This window comes from Theobroma umbraticum, unplaced genomic scaffold (assembly GCF_002168275.2).
Source record: "Theobroma umbraticum cultivar Fairchild unplaced genomic scaffold, ASM216827v3 scaffold_95.0, whole genome shotgun sequence".
Lineage (NCBI taxonomy): Eukaryota > Viridiplantae > Streptophyta > Magnoliopsida > Malvales > Malvaceae > Theobroma > Theobroma umbraticum.
The window spans coordinates 1,633,749-1,657,026 of record NW_018397257.1 but is presented as its reverse complement, the minus strand read 5'-3'; the positions used below and the strand labels follow the sequence as shown (position 1 = coordinate 1,657,026).

The window sequence follows — 23,278 nt, the reverse complement described above, 5'->3', positions numbered from 1 at the left end:
CGTGTGGATTACTGTTAAAGGCCAAATACTTGGATGGCTGAATATTTGACAAATCTTAAAGGTGAAGAAGTAAAGATTTTTGGATTTAATTGACTCTTGATTATGATATCTAGAGTAAGGTATGTAACTCTTAAACCTATTAGTGTTTATAATTTATTTGAAAGTTATATGAAAAACACAAACATTGATCTTATAGGATTTGACAGTTTCTTTGATAAAATATTATTTTTATTTTTCTGCTGCATTATATTTTAATTTATTGATTATTTTCATGTTTAAGCATGAGGTCCAATCCCAGCACTTTTCTAGTTATTTTATTATCCAAATTAGTAAACTTTTCACTATCTCAAAAAAATATAGATTCAGACATTTTAACAGAGTGCCTTTATTTATGCTAACAGAGCAATCAATAATAAATAGACAGAATAATATCAACATTGTAGCTAACTATCATCAGTATCTTGTCAACATACCACATCCATTCCACAATCGACTGTCATCAATTCATTAAACACAAAGGTATAACAGAAATAAGTTCGTAGCATTCAAAAGTCATAAGTAATTCATCAATAATTGAAATCAATCCATTAGCAGTTAAAGTAACATATTGTCATAAACATAAACAGCCCAGCATTATCAGAATTAAGTTCCTAGATTTTCCTTAAAAGGTACTTCTCTCCTAGCTTATTTCCTTAGATTCCTTCTATTTTCTCTCCTTAAGGTTGCTTCACCATAACCTATCTCCCCCTTTTTATCATTATCAAAAAAAAAAAAAAACTGGGCACACAAGTGTGGACTTAAGAAGAGTCTGATGAGGTGGATTCATCTGTTCCAAGATAGATATTGAGGGGTTCAGGAGATAGCACAAATGAGGATTTTTATGGTGAGGAATCAGGAAAGAGGTGTTCGAAACTTGGAGAGGTTCTAAATGGTGGATTGAATTGAGGGTTTAGCTTTTGAGCTAATCTAGAGGACTTTCTCCTCTTCATGAACTTTGTCTTGGTGGCCATGGTCTTTCTGCCCTTACCATATAGTTGAGATTTAGCTTTGGTGAATGTAGCTACTTGTCTTTGTTCTTTGTTAGTATGTTCACTTTCTTTGGTGGTGTGAACCTATTAGGGGAATCCCTTGCTGATGCTGACTTCTGAGCCTTTTTCATTGCTGCTTCTTTTTCTGCTTGTTCTTCTCTAACCATTTGGTGGAAGACATCCATGATTAAAATTTCTTCAAAGTTAGTAGAAGATGATCTCTTTGCCTGTGATTTAGATTTGTCATTGAAGGATCCAATTTCTTCAGTCCCTTCATTAGATTCTTTTTCATTTTCAAGTTCAAGAGTGGGTGCTTTCCTCACAGGACTAGATACTGGTTCATCACCTTCAGCTTGGAAATCAAAACTTTTACTTGCTTGTACTGCTGGATTTGGACTTGGTGCTATAAGAGCATATTCAATTGCAGGACCAGTAGGTGATTTCCTTTTGTCCTTTATCAAATTTCCCAGCTCTTACAGATTGTCTTCAATTTCTCAATTCTTGTAGACTGGTCTGTGAGTTTCCCATCAATTTTCATTTGTATGTTCAGAATCATTTCATTCAAAATCTATGAGGGAGTTATTTTTGTCTAAATAGGGGCTTGCTTATCCCTTTGGGTATCCTTGGTAGTCTTGAAAACCTTTTCTCCATACAGTTTGTATCCCATCTTTGACAAGCTTCCCAGATAAATAGCCTGATCTTTACTCTTTACCTGATCCATCTTATATCTAGAACTCCAAATACCCTTTTTTCTTTGCGAAAGAGGTAATTATATTTCCATAAGGTAAATGTTTTTTGTCAACCTGGCATGTTCCTTTCATTCTTTCTATCATGAATCTTCCTAAATTAAGAGGAGAAGCTGCTTGAACCCACCAACTTCTCTTTTGAATTTTATCCAACCAACTCCCTTGATTATCCAACAAACAGGCTTCTATTTTATTGCTCAAGTGTAGTTCCTTATTCTTATGAGTTTTGATATTTGCTTTTGAATAATCAATATATTATTTAACATTTATTTTATCCTCCACACTTAAGTAGAAAAGTTAGACATAAATAAATGAGAATGTTTTATTATCATCAAAAACTATTGGAGCCAACACAACAATCCCTCTTGGAACTATTCCAAAGTACAATGCTTGCATGATTTTTCCAGAATTTTTCAAGGTCATTAGATGCCTTTTTAATGTTGAAAACCAAATCACAACAACTGTTGCATAGAATCAAATTTTGCACCTTAAATTGCACCTAAACATCATGAACTTGAATCTAATTTTGCGAATTTAATTTTTGCATCTTATGAACTTCTTAATCTAGCCAAATCAAGACACTAAAACTCATATTAATATATCCAAAATTAAGATTTAAAATTCAATAATTAAATTGGTCCAGAAAATTAAAATAACTCCATAACAAATTTTAAAAATTTTAAATCTTGACCAGCTCAAACCTGAACATGTCATATCAAATATAAATATTGAATCAACAACAATGAGACATCGTTTGTATTAAAATGATCCAAGGGAAGCTTTGATATTACTGCTGGAATTGCATGAAACTCAAATATAACAATTATCATATGCAGCACAAAATAAAAAAAATTTAAGCATACCATGCCACGAAACCACTTATGGATCATCTTGGTGGTTTTAATACAAAAAAAAAATTTAAGAAGGGTAATCAAAAATAACACCTAGCCAAGTGATGTTATAATCACAATAGCAAATCATTTGATTGAGAGAAGATATGACACTACTTTTGTTTCTACTCAAGCCCATGTACACCATAAAGGGAGGAAGAATCCAAGCCACCCAAGTGTTTGATCTCCAACGGTATCCACACAATTGCACTTGAACCTTCAACAAGGTAGGAGATTTCAACTACCTCTATTCTAGCAAAGTAGACAACAATTGTCCTTTTCTTCACAAATGCTATAAGCCGGATCATTCTAAAGGAATTCATCACAAGAATTTTCTCTCAAAACCAAGTGGCGGCTAGAGAATTTTTTGTTGTTTTTGACAACTAGCTTTTCATAGTCATATATGAAAAGTAATTAAAGTTGATGTTTATACCTAGGTTAAATAACTCTCATAATTGCAACTAAGGGCCCAATATTATAATCGATTATAATATTGACCCAACACTTAATTAGACCTTTTTAATTTAGCCCTTAGAAATTAAAATCAAATTAATTTCCTTTTGTTATGTTTGCAATTAAGGTTCTAATATTATAACTATTTATGATATTGAACTCACACTTAATTAAACTATTTTAATTAAGTATTTAAAAGTTAAAACCTAGAGTATGATTTAAGTCCAACTTAAGTCATCACACTCCTAATTTAATTCATAGTACAACTTTTGTGTGTGACCTATTAAGTTCTTAACAAGTTCGTAATGGAATTAAATTGTAATATTAATCAATTAATTCAATTCCATAGACCAAGATTAGCATCTCGCTACTTCATGGCTATCCAATTATTAGGAGAGTCAAAAGATTATTGGACAGCCTTTTAGTGTACAATCTATTAGTGTAATTCATTTTCTCATCATATATCTCAAAGATGATAAGAGCATGGTATAGTGTTTACTCTTATTGACCTCCATATTCATTCCTATAGTTAAATCATTAGCTTTAGGAAAACTTATGAAACTCTTTTCATAATCTCTAAGTCGCCTTGGCCAATGACTTCAACAAGCTAATATCAACCAACAATTGTTAAGATACGTCCCCTAAATCACTTGAGGCGATGATTTTTCTTGACCACTCATTTGCCTTCACATGCTTCAGGCTATACTCAAAAGCATCCTGTTTTGGTATCCTTAGTTAGGCATATATAGGGATGAAATCAAAGCATAGCACCCCACACATAAGAGAACCTAGTATTTCAAGTCTAAGAAGTATTTACATAACTAACACATGAGAAGTATTGCATAGACACTTGAGTAAAATACCAAATGCACTTTTCATGAAAGGTCATAGCCAATGAACTTGCTCTCCTAGGTAAGCACTTACATTCAAATTCCAAGTATCTCTATACTTCAATCTATAAGATCGATTGTTTACTTCCCAAGTAAGAAACATAAACCGTACCAGTCTCAAAGTATCATTGATGTCCAGTTGATAACTCTATTATATAGAGTTATTTTGACACATTTTGGGGGCTTAAGTAGCTAGATCTTTGAGATTTTAGGTTCGAATTTTAGCATTTTAGGTGTTTTTCTAGTTTAAGTTTGATTACTTGTTAAGTGACTGATTTAAGTTATTTTAGTTAAATTTTATATTGTTTTGTTTGAAATTACTTTAAGAGTAGTTATTGCTAATTTCTCTTATGGCTTTTGTAGGAAATTTATGAAAAAGGCTCATTTGATGAAAATCAGTGCAAGTATGGCGATGACTTCATTCGTATATGTTTTAATTGTTTGACCATATCTCTCTCTAACAAACTCCAAATGAGGTGATTCTTAGGCCAATAAAATTATAAGAAGAAGATCTACAACATTTATTTTTATCAATTCATCCAGTTCTGATTGGATCATGGTCAAAACATTTGCCAAAGACAGAGCACTGCAGCAGTATGGAAGGACTGAATATGATGCGGTATTTGGAGCATATCTTTCAATCCAAGAGTTCAATTGATGTGATTCTTCATCCATTGGAAAGTAAAAGATAGGGATAAAACTTTTGTGTTTACTACTTTTCCCAGTTCGGAACATATCAGATTAAAACTCATGTTTGAATTTGATAGACTACCACAGCATTGGGAGAACAAGGCTGCAGCGTTGATGAAAGGAAGCAGACACACAAAATTTCCAAAAAGCTCAGCGCTGCAGTACTGGAGAAGTAGTGCCACAGTGCTGGGCGACTTTCTAAATATAAAAGAAGTTGATGGGATTTTGAAAATTAGGTTATTTAGAGCCTATTTAAGAGACCTTTTTAAGAGATTTTGAGGGAGAGGCAACAAGCAACTATTCTGAAGATTGGAAGCTAAGAAAAAAGTAAGAAAATAAGAGAATTGGAGGGAGAATCAAGATCACAAAGCTCTAATTATTAGTTTTCTCTCTTACCTTTGTGTTTTTCTTATTTTCTTTGACTTGGATTCATAACTAAATTTCTTTGGATGTTGTCTTTATTAGATATTATGAGCTAATATATTTTTCTAGGATTGCAATTGAACTCACATGTAATCTAAATTTTTAATCACTTTCTTGCTTATTTTCAATGGGATTTGAATTGTTTATTCCAATTTGTTCTTAATGCTTTTAATTGCTTGGCCACCAGTTAAATTGATTTAGGAACCTAAACAAACTTGGGAAAGGGAGTTTAGTGTAGACTAAAATTGGGATAGCATATGATCATATTAATTGATTTGCGTATAGGATAGGATATACCTATAGGCCATATGTAGCCAGATTAGAGCCTAAACTTAATGAATCTATTTTAATTTCAATTCACATAGGGATATAGTGTTTTGGTTAAAATAGATATTTTTATAAGATGAGTCGGGAGACTCTAATAAATAATTTAAGACTCTAGGTTAGCAATTCAAACCATTGAAATAAGTTATTGTTGCAATTTCCTTGCAATTTCCTTGCAATTTAAGACTCTCATAACTACAATCCATTGCAATTTCCTTGCAAAGCATATCAATCTCATGGACTTCATCCAATTAGATATATAACCCATTATAATTAAAGTCTTATTAATGAAGGAAAACCTTTAATCATTCAACATGAATGATATGTTGCATGCTTGGAATCAAGCCTTGACCAATCCTAATTGGTTGTAGGGTTTACCCAACGGTCAAACCCATAATTGAGAAGTTTTGTGATGTTGTACCTGATGAGATACCCCATGGACTACCACCGATGAGAGATATTTAACATGCCATCGATTTCATCCTTGGTTCTGTAATTCCAAACAAACCTTCTTGTCGCATGAGTCTAGAAAAGCATAAGGAGTTACAGCATCAAATCTAACAACTTTTGGAGAAAGGCCTAATTATAGTTAGGTATTGTTTTTCTATTCCTCGATTGGATGAGATGCTTGATCAACTAGTGGTTCGAGGTGTTTTCAAAGATCAATTTGAAGAGTGGATGCCGCCAAATTCAAATATAACTTGGAGATGAATGGAAAATAGTCTTCAAAACACAAAATGAATTATTCAAATGGTTGGTGTGGACCATGATGGTATATGGATCCAAAAATCTGCAAAGAATATGTTAAGGCCTACTTATTGGAGTTGAGTTTTTTTTCAACCGAAGGAGGATGATGTAGGAGCATCAAAAATTCAATTTTATTTAATTTAGTTTTTTTTAATTTAGTTAGTTTAGGATTTATTTTCGTTATTCTATTTAAATTAAGTTCTTTTCTTATTTTTATTAGGATTTTTAGCATTTTAAGGATTATTATTTGATTAGGCTAGTCATGACCTATTTAGGAATAGAATACCTATTTATTTAAATCATTTGTTTACTACTCTAATTATATTAGACAACTAGAACTAGAGTTTATTAAAACGTGGACCTATAATATTATAAATAGGATTCTTAAGTTTAGTTATGAGATATTCAAGTTAAGATTTAATAAAGAATATTTTCTTAAACAAGAGTGTTTTTTTCTCTAAACTCTTTCAAAACAATAAAAGATTTTAATATCTTTGGCTTAGCTAAAAAAAGTGAGATTTTGACTATTTTTATCTTCTAGGGTTTTTCTAACCTTGTCAAGATTGGTATTCATTTTAGTGAGGTTTCTAACCTCGTATGATTAGAGTCTTTCATAATGATGAAATGTCTTTACAACACCTCGACATTAATAAGGTAGACATATAGGTGAATTGAATAACCATTAAGGATTCCTTTTGCAAGCTTGAGTTGTATAAAATAAAGAATAAAGTGACTGCCAAATGAATACAATACATTAAACAGATCATTAAGGACGTATTGTTATTCATTGCTACACTACTACATTGAGTTCAAGTCAATAGATTGAGTTGTATATGTGATTATACCCTTAAAATTTAAATTTAAATAATGTAATCCAAGTGGAGATTGTTAAATTTTCTTATAACCTTAAAGTGTAAATTTACATTATTTGCTTTTGTATTTTATCAAATTACACTAAGTTAATTTGATTGTGATAAAGAGATAATATTATATAGTTCATAATATGATATAATAACTCCAATGTTATATATTGGTTAAGAGTGTAAGGCTATATAGAAAATTTTAAATCTTATAATAGATAGGATTAAGGATTCAATATATAAATTAAAACTAGATCTTTTTTCGTGTTTATAAAAACATTTAAATCTCATTTATTAAAGAGTTATAAATCAAAGAGGAGAAAAAATTAACTAAAACGAATGTTATAAAATAACTAAAATATCCGTCAAAAAAAAAACTTTCAAAAAATACAAAAAAAAAAAAAAAAAAACCTCTTATACCTCCCACCAAAACTATGGCTCCTTTTTCCTCTCTTCCTTCCCTTCTTCCAATCTCTTTGTTGTTGAGTCAGTCACGGTGTTGGTGTCTTGTACGTCACTCTGCTCTCTATCTTTGTTTCTTCTGTAAATTAATTTTTATTTTTATTTACATTATTGATATATTCATTTAATATATTGTGTGTTTATATATATATGTTGAGGGTGTGAGAGAAAAACATAAATAGCGTTCGTTCTTCTCTAACCCAGCTTTAATGGCGTGAGAGGGTACAAAGGGAACGTGATATATATTTCTATGGTTCTTAAATTAACTGTACGTGATCTCTTTGCATGCTTCACCAACCCTTCACAAAAGAAATCCCAAACCCAAAATGAAATTATTTTGATATCAATGAAATGAAATTTGTCAAACAAAAGTTTTATTTTGTTTGATTTCCATCGTCACTCGAAGAGCACCAACCCCTCTTTTTTCCATTTTCAAAATCTGAACAAAAACTCGAATGATGAAAAGGGGTATCTCTTCTGGGTATTTGTTATTTAAATCTCTTTCAATTCGTATATGATGTGGGAGTTCTGATTGTTTCTTTTGGTATTTGTCTATTTGTTTTTCCTTATGTTGGAAGCACCAACATTGATTGGCTGTGATGATAAGTTTTGTTCTTCTGAATGCTTCCGTTTGCCCAGTTACATTTTCGTTCTTGCTGAGTTTGGAGGTTGAGTTTCCACTTTTATTTGATTAGGGTTTATATTTGACAACTTAACAAAATTTTGAAGTGCATACATTGTTGTCTCTTTTCCCAACTAAAGGTTTAGCATTAAATCTTGTTCAAGGGACTTTTTGGCGATTAAATTGACAGCCAAATTTTGTTGCACGTATAAGTTTGATTTTACTTTGGTTGTGGCCTTTTAATTTAATTAATCAATTTATGTCTTGCTGTCTTTTGATTCTTGTATGGAAATTAGAAACCATGCAATGAAATCTTACCAGCCTTTTCACTGTGGAGACTACTGCCATTACCACAAGCAACAAAATCATTGGCAATCAAAGTCCCAAATGGAAGCTAGAATCCGACTTTCCTAACCCACGTCCTCGAGCCAAGACTTTCCTAGCCCTTCTCACTATTGAAGTTAACACAATAATTTTGTCATAACGAATAGAGATGGAGAGAGAGAAAAAATATTATTTATGTATTTTTAGAAAAAATTATTAATATTTAGTTTTATCTTAAATGTATTTTTAAAGAAATTTTTACTATTTAATTTTAGATTATTAATGAGGTGATGTCTTTTAGAAGCCTGGCAATGTATTAAAACTATACAATGTCCATAAATCAAATATAAATACTAAGAAATCTTACCTTAAAATTTAAAAACACGAAGTACTATAGAATACATAACTAATTTGAAGCAGTAAAAAAATTTCAAGGCGAACCCGGGCCACAGCCCAAAGCTCAAAAGCATCAAAATTAGCTGGTGCTCTCATACATTAGAAAGGTCACTCCAGTCGACGCAGTACTTTTGTGCACACACGTGCGCAAAGGGATGAGCCATCCCCGGTCCGTCCTTGAAGTAGGGAGAAGAAAGAAGAGAGCGCTGAATTGTAGTGTAGGGGCAGCGGAGAATGACAATGAGAGAGTTGGGTTGCTTACTGAAGCGCTGCTCCAACCTGAAACATGTTGAGCAGGCACATGGATTCATGGTACGGACAGCCCTTAATCACGACGAGATTCTCCTCAGCCAATTTATCGAGGCATGCTCTTCTCTGGGCTTCTCCGGCTACGCGTACTCTGTGTTTGCCTTCAATTCACAGCCCCACATATATGTGTTCAACACCATGATCAGAGCACTGACACTCTCTCACTCTGCCTTTGAGGCTCTCCATGTTTACAAAAGCATCGCCCGGGCCAAGTTGCGCCCCGACAGTTACTCCTTCCCGTTTGCGTTGAAGGCGGTTGAAGACCTGCAGGCCCTTCGTTTTGGAACTCAGATTCACTCTCAAACCGTATGCGCTGGACTCAACGCCAATATCTACGTGGCGACGGCTCTCATTCAAATGTATTCCTCGTGTGCCTGCGTTTCGGATGCTCGCAAGCTGTTCGACCAACTCACCTCCGTCTCTAGATCTATACAAGACGTTGCCCTTTGGAGTGCCATGATCGCTGCGTATGCCAAGGTTGGCGACCCGGATGCTGCCCGGGATTTGTTGGAGCGCATGCTCCAAACTCAAACAAAAGCAGAAGCAGTAATGGTTTGTTGGACGACTGTGATTGCGGGCTATGCTCAAATAGACCGCCCCAACGAGGCCATCGCTGTGTTTCGTAGAATGCAGTTGGAGAATGTGAAGCCTGACGAGATTTCTATGTTGGCTGTGCTTTCTGCTTGTCCCATTTAGGTGCCATTCAGTTTCTATTGGGGAAGTGCATTCACGGCTACATTCATAAGCATGGATTCAATCAAATGATTCCCCTAAAAAATGCACTTATTGAAATGTATGCCAAGTCAGGCGATATTTGCAAGGCGTTGCAAGTATTTGAGAACATGAACCATAAAACTGTAATAACTTGGACTACCATCATATCTGCGCTGGCATTCCACGGGCTTGGAACATTAGCTCTCCAAATGTTTTCTCGGATGGAAAGGGCTCAAGTCCAACCCAATGATATCACTTTCATTGCCGTCCTCTCTGCTTGTACTCATGTTGGATTGGTTGCTTTGGGCGGCTGCTTTTTCAATACTATGAGTTCCAGGTATGGGATTCAACCCAAGATTCAGCACTATGGTTGCATGATCGATTTACTTGGGCGAGCAGGTTACCTAAGAGAAGCGCTGGAACTAGTTAGTCGGATGCCTTTTAAGCCAAATGCTATATTGGGGGTCACTTCTTGCTGCCTCTAATATTCATGCTGATGCTGAGCTGGGAGAGTTAGCTTTGCTGCATTTGATAGAGTTGGAGCCTTGGAATAGTGGAAACTATGCACTTTTATCCAATATATATGCTTCAGGTGGCAGGTGGGATAAGTCTGTAATAACAAGGAAGATGATGAGGGACAAAGGTGTTCCAAAGATGCCGGGTAGGAGTTTCATTCAGGTGAGTAATAGAGCTCACGAATTCATTGCAGGAGACGTATCGCACCCTCAGTATGATAGGATACATGGAATCCTATTCAACTTGAACGAGCAGTTGAAAATTGTTCATCATTTGCTTAGCGAATTTGATGAGCTTCTTGATTTTGATGGCTGATGGGATAAATAATTACTTCTTAATTATGACTCTGGAGTTGGACCAGCTTTAATGGAACGAGCAGCATTTCCACATAAGTGATTGCAGTTCCCTTAAATGTGATCCGTCTTCTCAATTCAGAACAGTAACAGGTCAGCTAAAAAGAAGTACATGCCTTGTTCTCTGCATGGTTGTACTTGATGTATAGACACATCATGCCTGTCAGTGGACATTGGTTGCATTGAAATCTATGTGCCATCTCATCAGTAGCAGGTACGTGTTTCCAAAGTCTCCTCTATTTAGCTGCTCACAGTCGTAGCTTTTTCCACACATATTGCCTTCTCTTCTTTCACTTCCCCATACTGCTTCCCACTCGTCAAGTTTCACAATTCCTGTTCTCCTTCCACGCATAGCAGCATGTTTAAGCCAAACTTTTAGTGGGGGAAACAAAAAAGAATAAGAAGGGTGAACAGGCAGATCCATCTGTAGCTTTAACTTCCTGAAGTTTGTGATGTTATGTGTTTACGCATAAAAATCTCTTAAAATTGTAATATAGCGAAGAAGTAACAAGGGGAAAAAGGAAAAAAAAAAAAAAACTAAAAACAAAAATGAAGAAAGAAGAAGGGCTTCTAACAGCATTTAGTGAAAGATTTGACCATATTTCTCCAAGGCATCTTATGAAGGAAGTAATTCTATAAAGTTTATGGTGAGAACTTTTAGATGCTTGGACTGACCCTCTGACTTAAACTGATTTCCAATAGATTTATTGGGTCCTAGTAGAGACAAATGCTTAACAATTTTTCTGTTTTTTTTTTCCAGTTGGGGAAGAGGAGGGGATTCATACTCTAATGACAAAATTATTGCAGTGAATTACATTATGATTGACAAAGCTATCAAATTGATCAGAAAACTTTTAAACTTATGGATGGGATTTCAATGAGACATTTTGTAGCAAATTGCAATTACTGTGATGTTTTATATCATTTGTTTATGCTTTTAGTTTCTATTTATGTCATGAGAAGACATGAGAGAGAGCCGTTAAGAAATGGAATGCGAATCATGTAAACAAGATGATATCTGCCATTTGTTTTATCATATAGAAACATCTAAATAAGCCCAATGAATACCCATATATATGAATTTAATTTATAAATACATATTTGCAGCAACCACATAGCCTTTGCAGCCTACTAAGTGCACGTCCAGAACTGTCACTTTTTGTTTCATTGCAGCAGAGTTCTAGCTAAAGAGTTTGAAACAGACATTGTTTACGACATTTGAGATAAAATGAGAACTATCTCATTGCACCTCCATATTTTACATATATGAATAGATGCTGCATTGTCCTATTGGGGTTAAAACCTTAGCAGATGCAAGAGCACGATTGGAACATTTAGGTTTTGTGCAAACATTCAATCTTAATATTTGCTCAACCTCCAACTTTAATGCGAATTAAGTAGAAATTCCTTGATGTCACTCTGTCATGCACTGCAGCTGCTTCAGAGCACTAGACCATAGAAGAAGTCATGATCGAATCCCAAGTCGAGGAATCCCAATCCTAGAAGAGCACTGGCCCATGAAATCTGAACTTTCTGTTTAAGGATATGACATGCTCCTAGAAGAAGAGATTAGAAATAATTTATAAAGCTATAGTTTAAGACTCCAGAAATCATATGCTCCTAGAAGGGGAATGCTACCTGTTGAGAATGAGCATAGTTAAAGAATAGAGTCATTTTTGGTTTAGGCCTAAAATTCTTACCTTTGTTCTGTGTGATTTCTTTTGATTCTATGAGTGTCATCTTGAGATCTTTTTGTTTTATGTCATCCGCAAATAATGCTCTTTGAGATTTCAGTCTGCACAGGTTTTGTCTAATCTCTTTTTGTGAGGATTGAGATGAGGCAGCCATGTCCTCATTTCCACCAACTTCTGTAGCCATTTTGCTAGGTGCTTTTTCATGGTACCATTCCAGCTCTGATGCTAAGGCCGAAACATCAAAAGTTTCTTGTGAGTAGCTTATACAATTATCCATGTCTGATGGAGAAAACTGGTACCTGCTATTGTTTAGCGTGGACCTGTCTGAAGATTGTGCTGTGTCATTTATTGCCTGCACCATGGGTGTTGCATAGAATTCATTTTCATTATCAAATTGTTCTAATCCATTGCAGCAAAAATCAGGTGGAGAAAGACTGCCACCTTGCTTGTCCTCTATCAATAAGCCATCTAGTGAGTCTTGTGGGTGTTCTGTTGTCTCGCCTCTTGTTGCATGAGGTGGAGAAATGAAACTAGATATTGATTCCTCAACAAATAAATCCCTTAACGTTAGTGGTTTGGCTCCCACCCTTTCAGAAACAGACCTTCCAGCTACCTCTAAAGTAGCCCACTTCTCCTTTTTACTGTGAATCCTTTGCCTTGCAAAGTCATATGTAGACACCTTCTCATTCCATAATATCTCTGTCTTTTTCAGTCCATTTGTCCTATGTTTCTTCTCTGAGATAGGAATGTCTAAAACCCAGTTATTCCTTGGAGCATAACCACTAATACTAGGTTCACTTTTATATAAGTCAAGCCATTGATCAACCTTTAAAATTTTTGTGGAGTAACATTTGTTTGATTTTCTACTTCTATTTTTCTCAAGGTGACTAACCTGGGCCGTCGTTTGATGATTGGATGTTACTTGTGATATATCCTGCTCCGGAAATACAACCATTTTTATATCAAACTCAGATATGTCTTGGCTGTATACTGTGTCATTATCTATACTAGCTTTCATGTTCAATTCCGCTGCACATGTAGATCTTGAAATGCTGCGGTCAGAGTTGCATTCTGAATTATCCTTCACTGGGAAAGTCACTGACTCAGCTCGCTGAGATGATTGTCTTCTCCTTGAATGAACTGGATCTCTCCCAACTGATCTTTGATGCTCCATCCCAGATTTTCTTCTGCTACAAATAGTTGATCTCATAAATCTAGGCAGTTGTGATGGGAGAGCTGTTATGACATTTCCAATCCTGTTCTTCGTAAAGTCAAGGTCAGGAGGAGGCCCTTCGGTAGATAATTGAGAAAGCTGCACTTGCTCTTCCAAAGATAGACCCGTCCTTGTCAGACCTTCTAATTTGTCTTTTAACCTTTTTATCTTTCTTCCAATATGTTGGCGTTCATCTTCAATCTTTTCAATCTTCTGCTGCAGATTTTTCATAACAGCTTCCTTGTGGCTTCTTACTTCCTGATATTTTATGGTTCATCCAAGTGATCAAACGTACGTTCATAAGAGCAATTTATGATGACATAGAAGAGTTTTCTACATCAAATGATGGGATGAGGTGGTGAGATGGCAATCATTGCAAACCAGCCACGTAATGACCGTTAATAACTAAGAGTGTCGATGTACAACATTAATTATTCATTTCTTCCAAGTGAATGGGTTTTGATGCAGGAGAATCATTGGTGATATTTTAATGGAATCTTATATTTCTTTCCCACAAGTGTATCTTAAAAAGAGAAATGACTAGTCTACTGCAGCTTCTTCAAATCCATACCATGACTAGAGATCTGTGAGATCTCTTTGTTTTCATTTTTCCTCTCCCTCACTTTTTCCTTGTTTTCCAATTTCTGTTCTATCAATTTGCATGCATAATATTTATTGGCATTAATCTTCTCATTTCGATCTAGAATTTACTAAAGCATGATGCTATTTCTACACAACACAGTTTTGGGTCTCGTTAGCATGTTAATTGTACATAATCAAACGTTATACTTGAACCATTAAAAGGCACATTTGGCCATGCAATGCAGCATGGTGGGTCCAGTGCTGTTTAGGGGTGCAGCACTGTGGGAGCGTGGCCAAATGAGCTCTAACTTGTGAAGATAAATAAGTATACAAAACTAGGCAGGATAACTTACATTGGACTCCTCATGCCCCAAATGAACACTTTTCACCCTTGTTGCAAAATTTAATGAACATATTGTTTCACATAGATCTTCTTCTTTGGGACTGACATGTACAAGCATCAGTGTTTTTGAATCTTCGCCTAAAGATGAAAAGGTAAATAGAAAATTTTAAATAGCAAAGAATATCTAATTTAGGATTTGCAAATACGATATGCACCTTTCATGTGAATAAAAGTGAACTAATTTGAGGACAACGAAATGCAAAAATCCTCACAGTGGACCGAGATCAGAGTTATATTTTAGCCCTAGAACTCAAGCACTGGGTTGGTAAAACAATTAGATAAGTGGAAACTGGAATTCAGTCAAGAATCAGTTACCTAAGGAATCTTTAAGAACCTGTGTCAGCTTGCTGTTCCTGTGGAAAGTATTTTTAAGAAAAAAAGCTGGTGATTCAGGATTAAATCTATGATTCACAAGATCAGGTTGAGTCATTCTTAGTGAACGCCAGCTGTATTTTGATTCGGGCTTACCGATATGGTATGTGGTTCTTGTTCCTTTGAAGAGCATTGATTACATCTCCCAGAGCAGAAAGAGACAAATTAATGGCTTTTCCTTCATCAAGTCTTCTACCCCATGCCTTCGTCTTCATCACACGCTCACTTCCTCCAAGGTCAACTAACCAAATTTTATTTGTTTCTCGTCGCCTCTCAGGAGCATTGAAGCAAGTAATTGAGATGCGAATCATGCTAAGAGGAGCAACAAACACAACGTAGTTAGGGGTAGAAAAATGATAGTATTTCTATTCACTATGCAGTTTCCAGAATTAGAATCAGAAACCAAAAGTAGTTTGCCTGCCAGGAATGTATCTCAAGCTCAGCTCTGCTCTCAGGGCCTCTAGAGAGTAGAACTGAGTTGAAGAATCTGAGCTCTAAATATTCCTTGAAAATTCTGGTCAGCAAAAACTAGTTACCAGTGGGATCTGCTTGAAGTTGTGTTTGAATTTGTTGAGGCAGTTGATCTGAGTCGGCATCCTAATCTATACAGCTTTAAAGCTTGGTTGAAGTCGCTTACTTGGATGGTAACTAGGTTCTCAATTTCGATTCCTCCCTTGGGATCTGATTGAATTGAAAGGCTGCAGACAGGCATCACAGTATCGAATCAGCAGGCATTTGCGTCAAGGCACTCAACAAACTGTACTGCATACTCACCACGGTGGCAGAGGATCTGTTGGCCTCATGGGCTGTGGTACAAGCAAGTCTTTGAGATTTCCTAAATAAATCTCAAGCATACTGAAAGTTACAAGGAAAGTATGGTTACTCTCTGCGCTTTGCTTGAACAAAGCCTCAATCGTGCGGGGCACAATTCCAGGGGAATCCGAAGTACCTTCCTGTATGGTTGTGTCAAGAATTATCACATTTCAATTGTTGATGAGATCAAAGATGTTTACAATTATACCAAGGAAACCAAGCATTGACCACAGTTTCATCAGAGTTGAAAAGATATTTACTACTAGCTATGTTATAATACTATCAGCATTAAGATAGTAGACTGTGGTCACCATTGTGAAAGTTTTTCCAGTTCCCGTTTGACCATATGCAAAAATGCACGCATTGTAACCGTCAAGGACGGATTTGATGACCGGTTCAACCTCTGAAAAGACTCCATCTGAAATGTTAAAGACATTTATGCAATCCATTATGAGTATATAGTAAATATTAAGAAATGAAATCAAGGAAGAGGAAGACTTGGACGGTACCTTGCGAGGAACCTGGGTGGAACACTTTGTCGAAGGTGTATCTTTTACTTTTGTTATCAGCAAGTTTTAGAAGGAGGCTACCTGTATCCAAAGCTACGACAGGTCCTAAACGTTCTAAATTTTCCCCCGACGTGAAGGGCCTCACACGGCAAAAAACACGAATGTTCCCTGCAATATGACCGCATAAATATGATGAGCGCACGCCTCTACCACACTTTAATTTTCTTCAATCATCATATTCAATTATGGCTGCAACAGGTTGTTGTTCAATGACCATCCTTGCATAACTTAACTCAAGAATATAAAATGACTAACCTTTCAAGTCCAACAAATCATTCAAGACCTGCCTCCTTTGCATGTTCAATTGGTTTAGGCAGTCGTTTAAGGGTGCAAGTTCTTCTGTTAACGTGAACACCAAAAACAGAGGGAGGGGTACAAGCAGGGATCAGAATTAATGAGAGATTGATTACAGCAAGCAAGCACATAGACTAAAGATACACATCTATACCGGATAAGATTTTTAAGAACGGATTGGGGTTGGTGTACCTTTTATCTTGGAGCTATCAGTAGCAGATCCCTCACATTTGTTGCCAGTCGATCCTTCATGTGGTAAATTCTTTATTATATCACAGACTGACTTGACCCAAGTAGAATTTAAATGGGACTTGAATCCCAGTAGGGAATGAATTGTTTCGGCTAGGTTGTGAGATTTCTTTGAATTCATGGCCTTCTTCAAATTTCAAGGTTCTAGTTTACCAAAATCCTGCAAACTGCAATTTCGTAGTATCCAGCTCGTCACTCAATGACACAAATCAATTAAGTTGTACTTATAAGCTTTGAGGTTTCTAAAACTGAATTGGCAAAACAAAAGGTTTAAGCCTTGGAGGTGGGAATGGTAGGAGGAAACAAAATGAAGTGCAAAGAGCAAAGAGAGTAGGATACAAGGGATGAGGCTTGAGGGAAGCCTCCGATTCTGCCTTTTGTTCTTTGTAGAACAATCCATCATATACAGATTAACTAATGACAATTAACATTCAGTTACAATGCTTACATAACACTTAGCTTCAATCTTAATTAAGCAAGATATTGCTTGTTTTAACTGTTAACATGTGAACAAGTTCATCTAAGATATATATAGAGAAGATACGGCTAATTAAGTCTATTTTGAGATACAATTAACTAATGAGTTATATGAAAAGATGGATGGGAGGCCTAATGTAAGCGTAGCTTGGTTTGGAGTAATGAAAGGGAAGAGCAAAATGAATACCATGAATCTGGTCGGAGGCTTCAGCACCATTCCGAAGCTCCTCCAGCGTTAAACTACTGGGATCTCGGAGCAAATCATCCTAAAACCAAGACAAACTCGGGTTCTACTCTGGGGCTGTCCCCCATTGTGGGATTTGTGGCAGTTGAAATTTCTCTATGCAAAGTGAATGAATGGCACTAGAATGAAGCCAGAAGCCACCCAGAGAGAAAAGCCTACTACCAACCGCAAAACCCCTCCTTTTACCTAATAATTTCTCTAAAAGCTGAAGGCTAGGCCATGTGAATGCATGAAATGGAACTACAATTCCATCATATATTATACTAGGACAGAGTAACCAGTATTTGAGTACAGCTTCTTGACTAAGGACCTACCTTCATCTGCATGAGTATGTGCCAAGGGCCCCATAAATATAATAGTTTGCAGAATGATTCAGGATTGCTCATTAACTAATAATTTTATTTCAGTTCAATGGGTTAGAGTAAAAGACTGCTCAAGTAGTGTCATAATGTGCATAAATGGGGCTAATCTTAGCTACCATTGATGACCTTACTCGCCGTTCACCAACCGTGACAGTTCGTCAGTTGTCAAACTCTCTAAGGTCCAAATCTTCGGTTGGGGTCCTGCCGTCCTGTCTTGAATGGATGGTATGTAAAATATTTATGTGTGCGGACTACGCCAGCATAGACCAATGGATGAACCAGGGAAAATTCTGTTCCAACTTACGATAATGACTCAAACATCTAGCAATTAAAAAAATTATTGAGATTCACTAAAATCGAAGCCACCTCCATTAACAATTTGCACTGTACTATGAACATTTGGGGAATGAACGTATTAGATTTTCTCGATGTACAAATAGCCCAACCGCTCACAATAGCCATTGGATGGCATAATAATAATTTATAATTCCAAAATTAGTGAACCGACAATCTGGATAGATTAACCATTTCTATTTAGGTGAGGCAACCTGGGTGCTTTGGGGCTTGGATTTATATTAGGACCAGGTAGCGTAACCTGGGTGCTTCGGGGTTTGGATTTATATTAAGACCAGGTATGATTGTAATATATATATATATATATATGTTGGTACATGTGATCTTAGGTTAAAAAATAAGACCATTTTGTTGTCTTCTTATGAATCTCATTTCAAATCATCTTATAATTCAAATTCAGGGTTTCCAAATTGAAATCTAAATTCTAAAACTTGTCACTTTGGAAATGTATACATTATGCTCAAATTACTTTACTTAAGCTCCACAAGTAGAGTTAATTGGTTGTTATAGTCCATTAATGATTAATTTATTTATTAATTTTCATAAAATTTTTTAACAAGACATATATCAACTCTAGTTCCTCTTGTGGAGTTTAAAAGTTTTGCTCTAAGTGTAAGATGATATACTTGTAATGCATGCACACGTACCATACCATACTGATATATGTTTTTCAAATTGAAAGTGTGAACTCGTAACAAGTGGTATTAAAAGTTATTAAAATTTTCACTAGTTTGAAATTTTCTATGAGAGATATCAAGGTCAAAAAATCTCTAATCAAAATAGAATTTTTTTTCTTTTACGAATGAAAGAGTTAGTATAACGAGATATGAGATATGGTACATGTTGAAGGTGTCCAAGCATTAAGTCAGTATTTTAAGGTTAAGGACCAAGCCTAGCCAATTCTATATAAATAATAATAAATAGAGAAATAATTATTTTATTTGTTAATCTTAAAATAGATTTGAAAATAGGAAATTATATCAAACTTTTTATAAGGGAAAGTGTGGCCTAAGCGAAGGTTGGACTCGCCAAAGCGTCAGGTCCAAGGCCTTTTTCCTTTTACCTTTGATCATTGTTCGGAATGGACACTTGATAAAACTAGTAGTCTGAATTCTTCTACCGTGATGGTGGAATGTTTGTTTTGTAATGGCCTTGAGTTCCGATTCGCATTGGATATTATTAATCGAGATTAGGCACTAGAATCATTCTAAGTGGCCTGAGTTATTAATTGTGCTATTTATATATCAAAAGTTGGAAACTTCATTATTATTATAATTATTATTATTTATACTTGGTTTACGATCTTTGGAAGCAATGAAATGGTTTATGCTGGAGATCGGTTATTAATTGCTGTTTTATGCCTAGGAACTGTTATAATTTGACTGCGTATTTCTATCAAAATTGAAAATCGAGTTATAAAGTTATGCTTGCCAAGCTAACTCATAAACACCTCTAATGCATATTTCAAAGTGTGCACTAGGCATGTGAATAGTGATTAATCCAAATCTTGAAAATTTGTCCAAGCTATTACATACCCAAAAGTAAATCCCAAATTTCAAGGTGATGAATTGGAAATTTATTTTCCACTAAAGTGATGAGATGAAGCTTGGATCTAAATCATAGGTTTTCATCCCGAAGCTATCTCAGCACAATAGGCCATGGCAGGCAGAGCAGTGAGATTAATAGCAGTGGTGAGGCAGGGAGTTATAATGTCAAGATTGTAACCAGTAGTGGGACAAACTGTGTATAATAAAACAGAGATGGAGGTGCCCTGTGAAGAGAAAATGACGATTAATTAAGGACATTCAGCCAACACTGGCTGTATTGTATATTTTACAATATATTTGATACTTCCAATGCTAGAAAAAGCAGGAGAATCTATATAAAAGAACTAGGAGCAGAGTAGCCGAAGTCAAAAGAGTAATGAGTTGAAGGATATCGAAGGGCCGAAAAAGGAAAAGTATAATACGGGTAAAACAAGGAAGGAACATGACGGGGAATAGCCTCAACCATGTTGTACTCTCTTTTCAAACAGGGAAGTTGTGACAGCAAGAGCCCAATCGCTCTTTAATGGTGCTTTACTACGCTTTGGAATGGATACCTAATACCGCGTTTGTTAGGAGGCAACGAGAAAGCTAAAATTTCATGCTTGAAGGAATGAAAGTAATACGAGATAGAATTATAAGTTTTTTTTTGAAAAAGTAAGAGTAAAATTATAAGATTTTTTTAAAAAAGTGAACAATATGTTTTGGATGTCTTAATGTTCAGCTCACATGTTAAATTATTTCAAAAAACTCTTCAGTAATTCAAAATGGAATCATTGAAATTTCCAATTTTTAGGTGTACCGTTTTAGTTGTTACAATTTTTCAGAGTAATAGTTCAGGGCAATGCAGCTGAACCACTAAATTTTAATATTGTGTTAGATGAGGATGAGGAATTTCTCCAACGGATTTTACTGGTAGAGAGAATTTTAAATATTTTAAAATAAAATTAATTAATATAATAATATAAAAATTAAAATTGTCAAAATTTTTAAAATTAAATTTCTCATTTGAAATTCCACCTCAAGAGGTAAAATTAGTGAAATTTCTTTGAATTTTTTAATAAGATATCAACATTTATTAAGCAAATGGGCTCATAGTTTATGCAATATGTTTAGACTAACTTAATTTTGGCCTTTACAATCACAAATTCACAATAAATTTTCCAAAGCTCGATCTTCTCGATCAATGATGTTCGTGGCTGCCGGTAATGCAAGGAATAAGGCTGATTAAAGCGAGGGTTGGGAAGGAAGCAGCTAAAGCAAAGCTCCCGCGCACGTATCCATGTAGGTGCAATTAAAGTGGGAATTCACAAAGGAAATTAGGTAAGAAATAGGCTCCCTACTCATGCAGCAATCATGATATTCCCTTCTCCTCCATGTTTTCTTAATTAGGTGAATTTTTGGTTGGTGGGAAGTTGTTGGTTTGCTTTCATCACGTTCCAAATTGTGTTCCTGTCCCCTTTCCGATTCGCACTTACTGTTGGGACCGAAAACTGGCCATCAAAGCAATCATTCTTACACTTTAAGTCTACAAAATTCCATAGAGTATTAACAAAGTCTTTTTCTCCCTTTTTTTTTTTTTTTTGCATTCTTTATATAGATATAGTAGAAAAGTACAATACTCTAGAGGCTATACTTTAAAGAAAAATATAATTTGTTTATCATATGTTATTTCTTTAGAAAATTATTACAATGTTAACAGTTTGATTGTTCGAATATTTATATTTTTATAAATATGTGTAAAATTAGTTGTTTAATGATTACATGCATATAAATTTTTGAGTAGTTAGATAGTCAAAAAAATCAAACAAAATAGCATTACTTTGTCTCCTTATGTTAAAATCTCTATATAAAAAGAATAGTGAAACTATAAGAAAATGATTTGCATGGCATCTTTTAAAAGCTGATCCTCCATTAATTTATGTTGTAGTTAAGAAAAAGGTTATGCATTAGGTTGAAGGTCAATTTGAAACCTACTAGGAGATCTTTGATGACATGGGAGATCACTGATATTTACCAAAAAACAAAAACACCATAGAAGAGATTCAATATCACTGCAATGCGTAGCTACATATATTATTGCGGGGTCTACCGACCCCACTCAACTCTAAGAAAATTAAGTTTATGTAGGGAATGATAGTAAATTTTTTAAATATTTTTCTTTTTTTGTTGACATCACTACAATTATATAAAAATTTAAAGAGAGGGATTAAATAAGTAAGTTTTTATCTAGTTTTATATTGAATAATGAGTAATATGTAGCTTTTAAGAAAATTTTAAAAAGTCTTTATATTTGTGTTATAATTGATAGTGTAGTTGTATGCTTTGTAAATCAATCGATTGGCTACATAGAGCGAGATGCATTTGTGTTTTAAGAATTTACAATTAATAAAAGGTGTTCTTTGTTTCTATAAGACTTGTAAATGTCGATTAGAGGAAACAAAATCCATGAAATGTCATATGTTTTGTAAAAAGAATTATAAAGAGTTATACTTATGAGATCTTTATTGTATCAAAGCATTGTTTTTAGTCAATATATTATCAAAAAAAATGGAAATTGATAAAACATAAAGACCGACACATGGTTATATTTCTTACTTATTAAGTGGACAGTAGATCTTATAGATTAAAGTATGGAAAACATGTAGGTATTCATAGAACAAGACCTTTCATGAGCATTTCATTTGATATATTACTCAAGTGTCGCAAAAAAAAAAAAGACTTTTACTGATGGATATTTTTGTTAGTGAATGTAAAAATTTAGTCAATAATTGTAAATACCAATGAAAATTTTCATTAACATTTAGTCAAAAATACCCTCGTCAATAATGGCCTATCCGATAGTGTCATTCCTTTCTATTGGTAATTTTCAATGACTACTTTCCGGTAGTAGTTCAGTTGTTAAAGTAGTGAATTTGTCGGTATTCTTGAAAATAATAATTAAAAAAATAAATATAAAAATACTAGTAGAAAACTTCAGATTTCATTCCTTGTTTAGATTTCTAATGAAAAATAAAAATAAATAATAATAATATTAAAAAATATTTATTTTTAATAAAAACAAAAAAAAAGTTACAAATTGTATTATTCGATATACAATGAAAACAAAATCCAATCGTCCCACAATACACAATATGCCTAAATCATACAAATTTAATTACTACCATTATCCCTTGATTACACCTCCTCATGATTAAACGAGCTCGATTGCTATAATGAAGACTTGGAGTGTTGTGCCGGTGTTACAAACTGGAGGATTTATGCAATGCTTAACTTCATATTTAAAATCTCATCACTAATGTAGTCGACTTTTACATTTAGTGCCTATAGTTCCTCAAGATCTGATTGAGGAGCCGTAGTA

At 34.7% G+C, this 23,278-nt stretch overlaps 2 protein-coding genes and 1 long non-coding RNA gene across 4 annotated transcripts; 2 read left to right on the top strand and 1 right to left on the bottom strand.

The window, feature by feature from the left end:
- The first annotated feature begins 8,958 nt into the window (after nt 1-8,958).
- Nucleotides 8,959-13,618, top strand: LOC110412010 (pentatricopeptide repeat-containing protein At5g56310-like). Its single transcript, XM_021422410.2, is given in 5 exon segments — nt 8,959-9,097; nt 9,099-9,849; nt 9,852-10,332; nt 10,334-10,961; nt 13,483-13,618. Coding segments are annotated over 4 exon segments (1,695 nt in total). The 5' UTR covers nt 8,959-9,010; the 3' UTR covers nt 10,710-10,961; nt 13,483-13,618.
- On the bottom strand, nt 10,969-17,975 carry LOC110412008 (P-loop containing nucleoside triphosphate hydrolases superfamily protein). Of its 2 annotated transcripts, none has more exons than XM_021422408.1 (12): nt 17,601-17,973; nt 16,880-17,103; nt 16,649-16,732; nt 16,334-16,501; nt 16,136-16,242; nt 15,786-15,964; nt 15,548-15,709; nt 15,108-15,323; nt 14,955-14,992; nt 14,590-14,717; nt 12,448-13,912; nt 10,969-12,303 (listed from the first exon to the last, which is right to left on the bottom strand). In XM_021422408.1, the coding sequence occupies exons 2-12, from the start codon at nt 17,055-17,057 to the stop codon at nt 12,188-12,190; spliced, it is 2,841 nt and encodes a 946-aa protein (XP_021278083.1). In that variant the 5' UTR covers nt 17,058-17,103; nt 17,601-17,973; the 3' UTR covers nt 10,969-12,187. The 2 variants fall into 2 exon arrangements, with proteins under 2 accessions (XP_021278083.1, XP_021278084.1); XM_021422409.1 differs by lacking the exon at nt 10,969-12,303 and having other exon boundaries at nt 12,655-12,793; nt 12,883-13,912; nt 17,601-17,975.
- LOC110412011 (uncharacterized) lies at nt 13,649-14,165 on the top strand. The gene is made up of 2 exons (XR_002444839.1): nt 13,649-13,787; nt 13,877-14,165. It is a non-coding gene; the product is annotated as an uncharacterized LOC110412011 (long non-coding RNA).
- Nucleotides 17,976-23,278: the final 5,303 nt, after the last annotated feature.

Excerpts from the sequence above, each read along its gene's own strand:
- LOC110412008 (XM_021422408.1), bottom strand. The coding sequence starts at position 17,057 with ATGAATTCAAAGAAATCTCACAACCTAGCCGAAACAATTCATTCCCTA. Across the intron at positions 16,733-16,879 it reads TGATAGCTCCAAGATAAAAG|AAGAACTTGCACCCTTAAAC; the intron begins GTACACCAACCC and ends TCACGTTAACAG. Across the intron at positions 15,324-15,547 it reads ACTTCAAGCAGATCCCACTG|CATGATTCGCATCTCAATTA; the intron begins GTAACTAGTTTT and ends TGCTCCTCTTAG.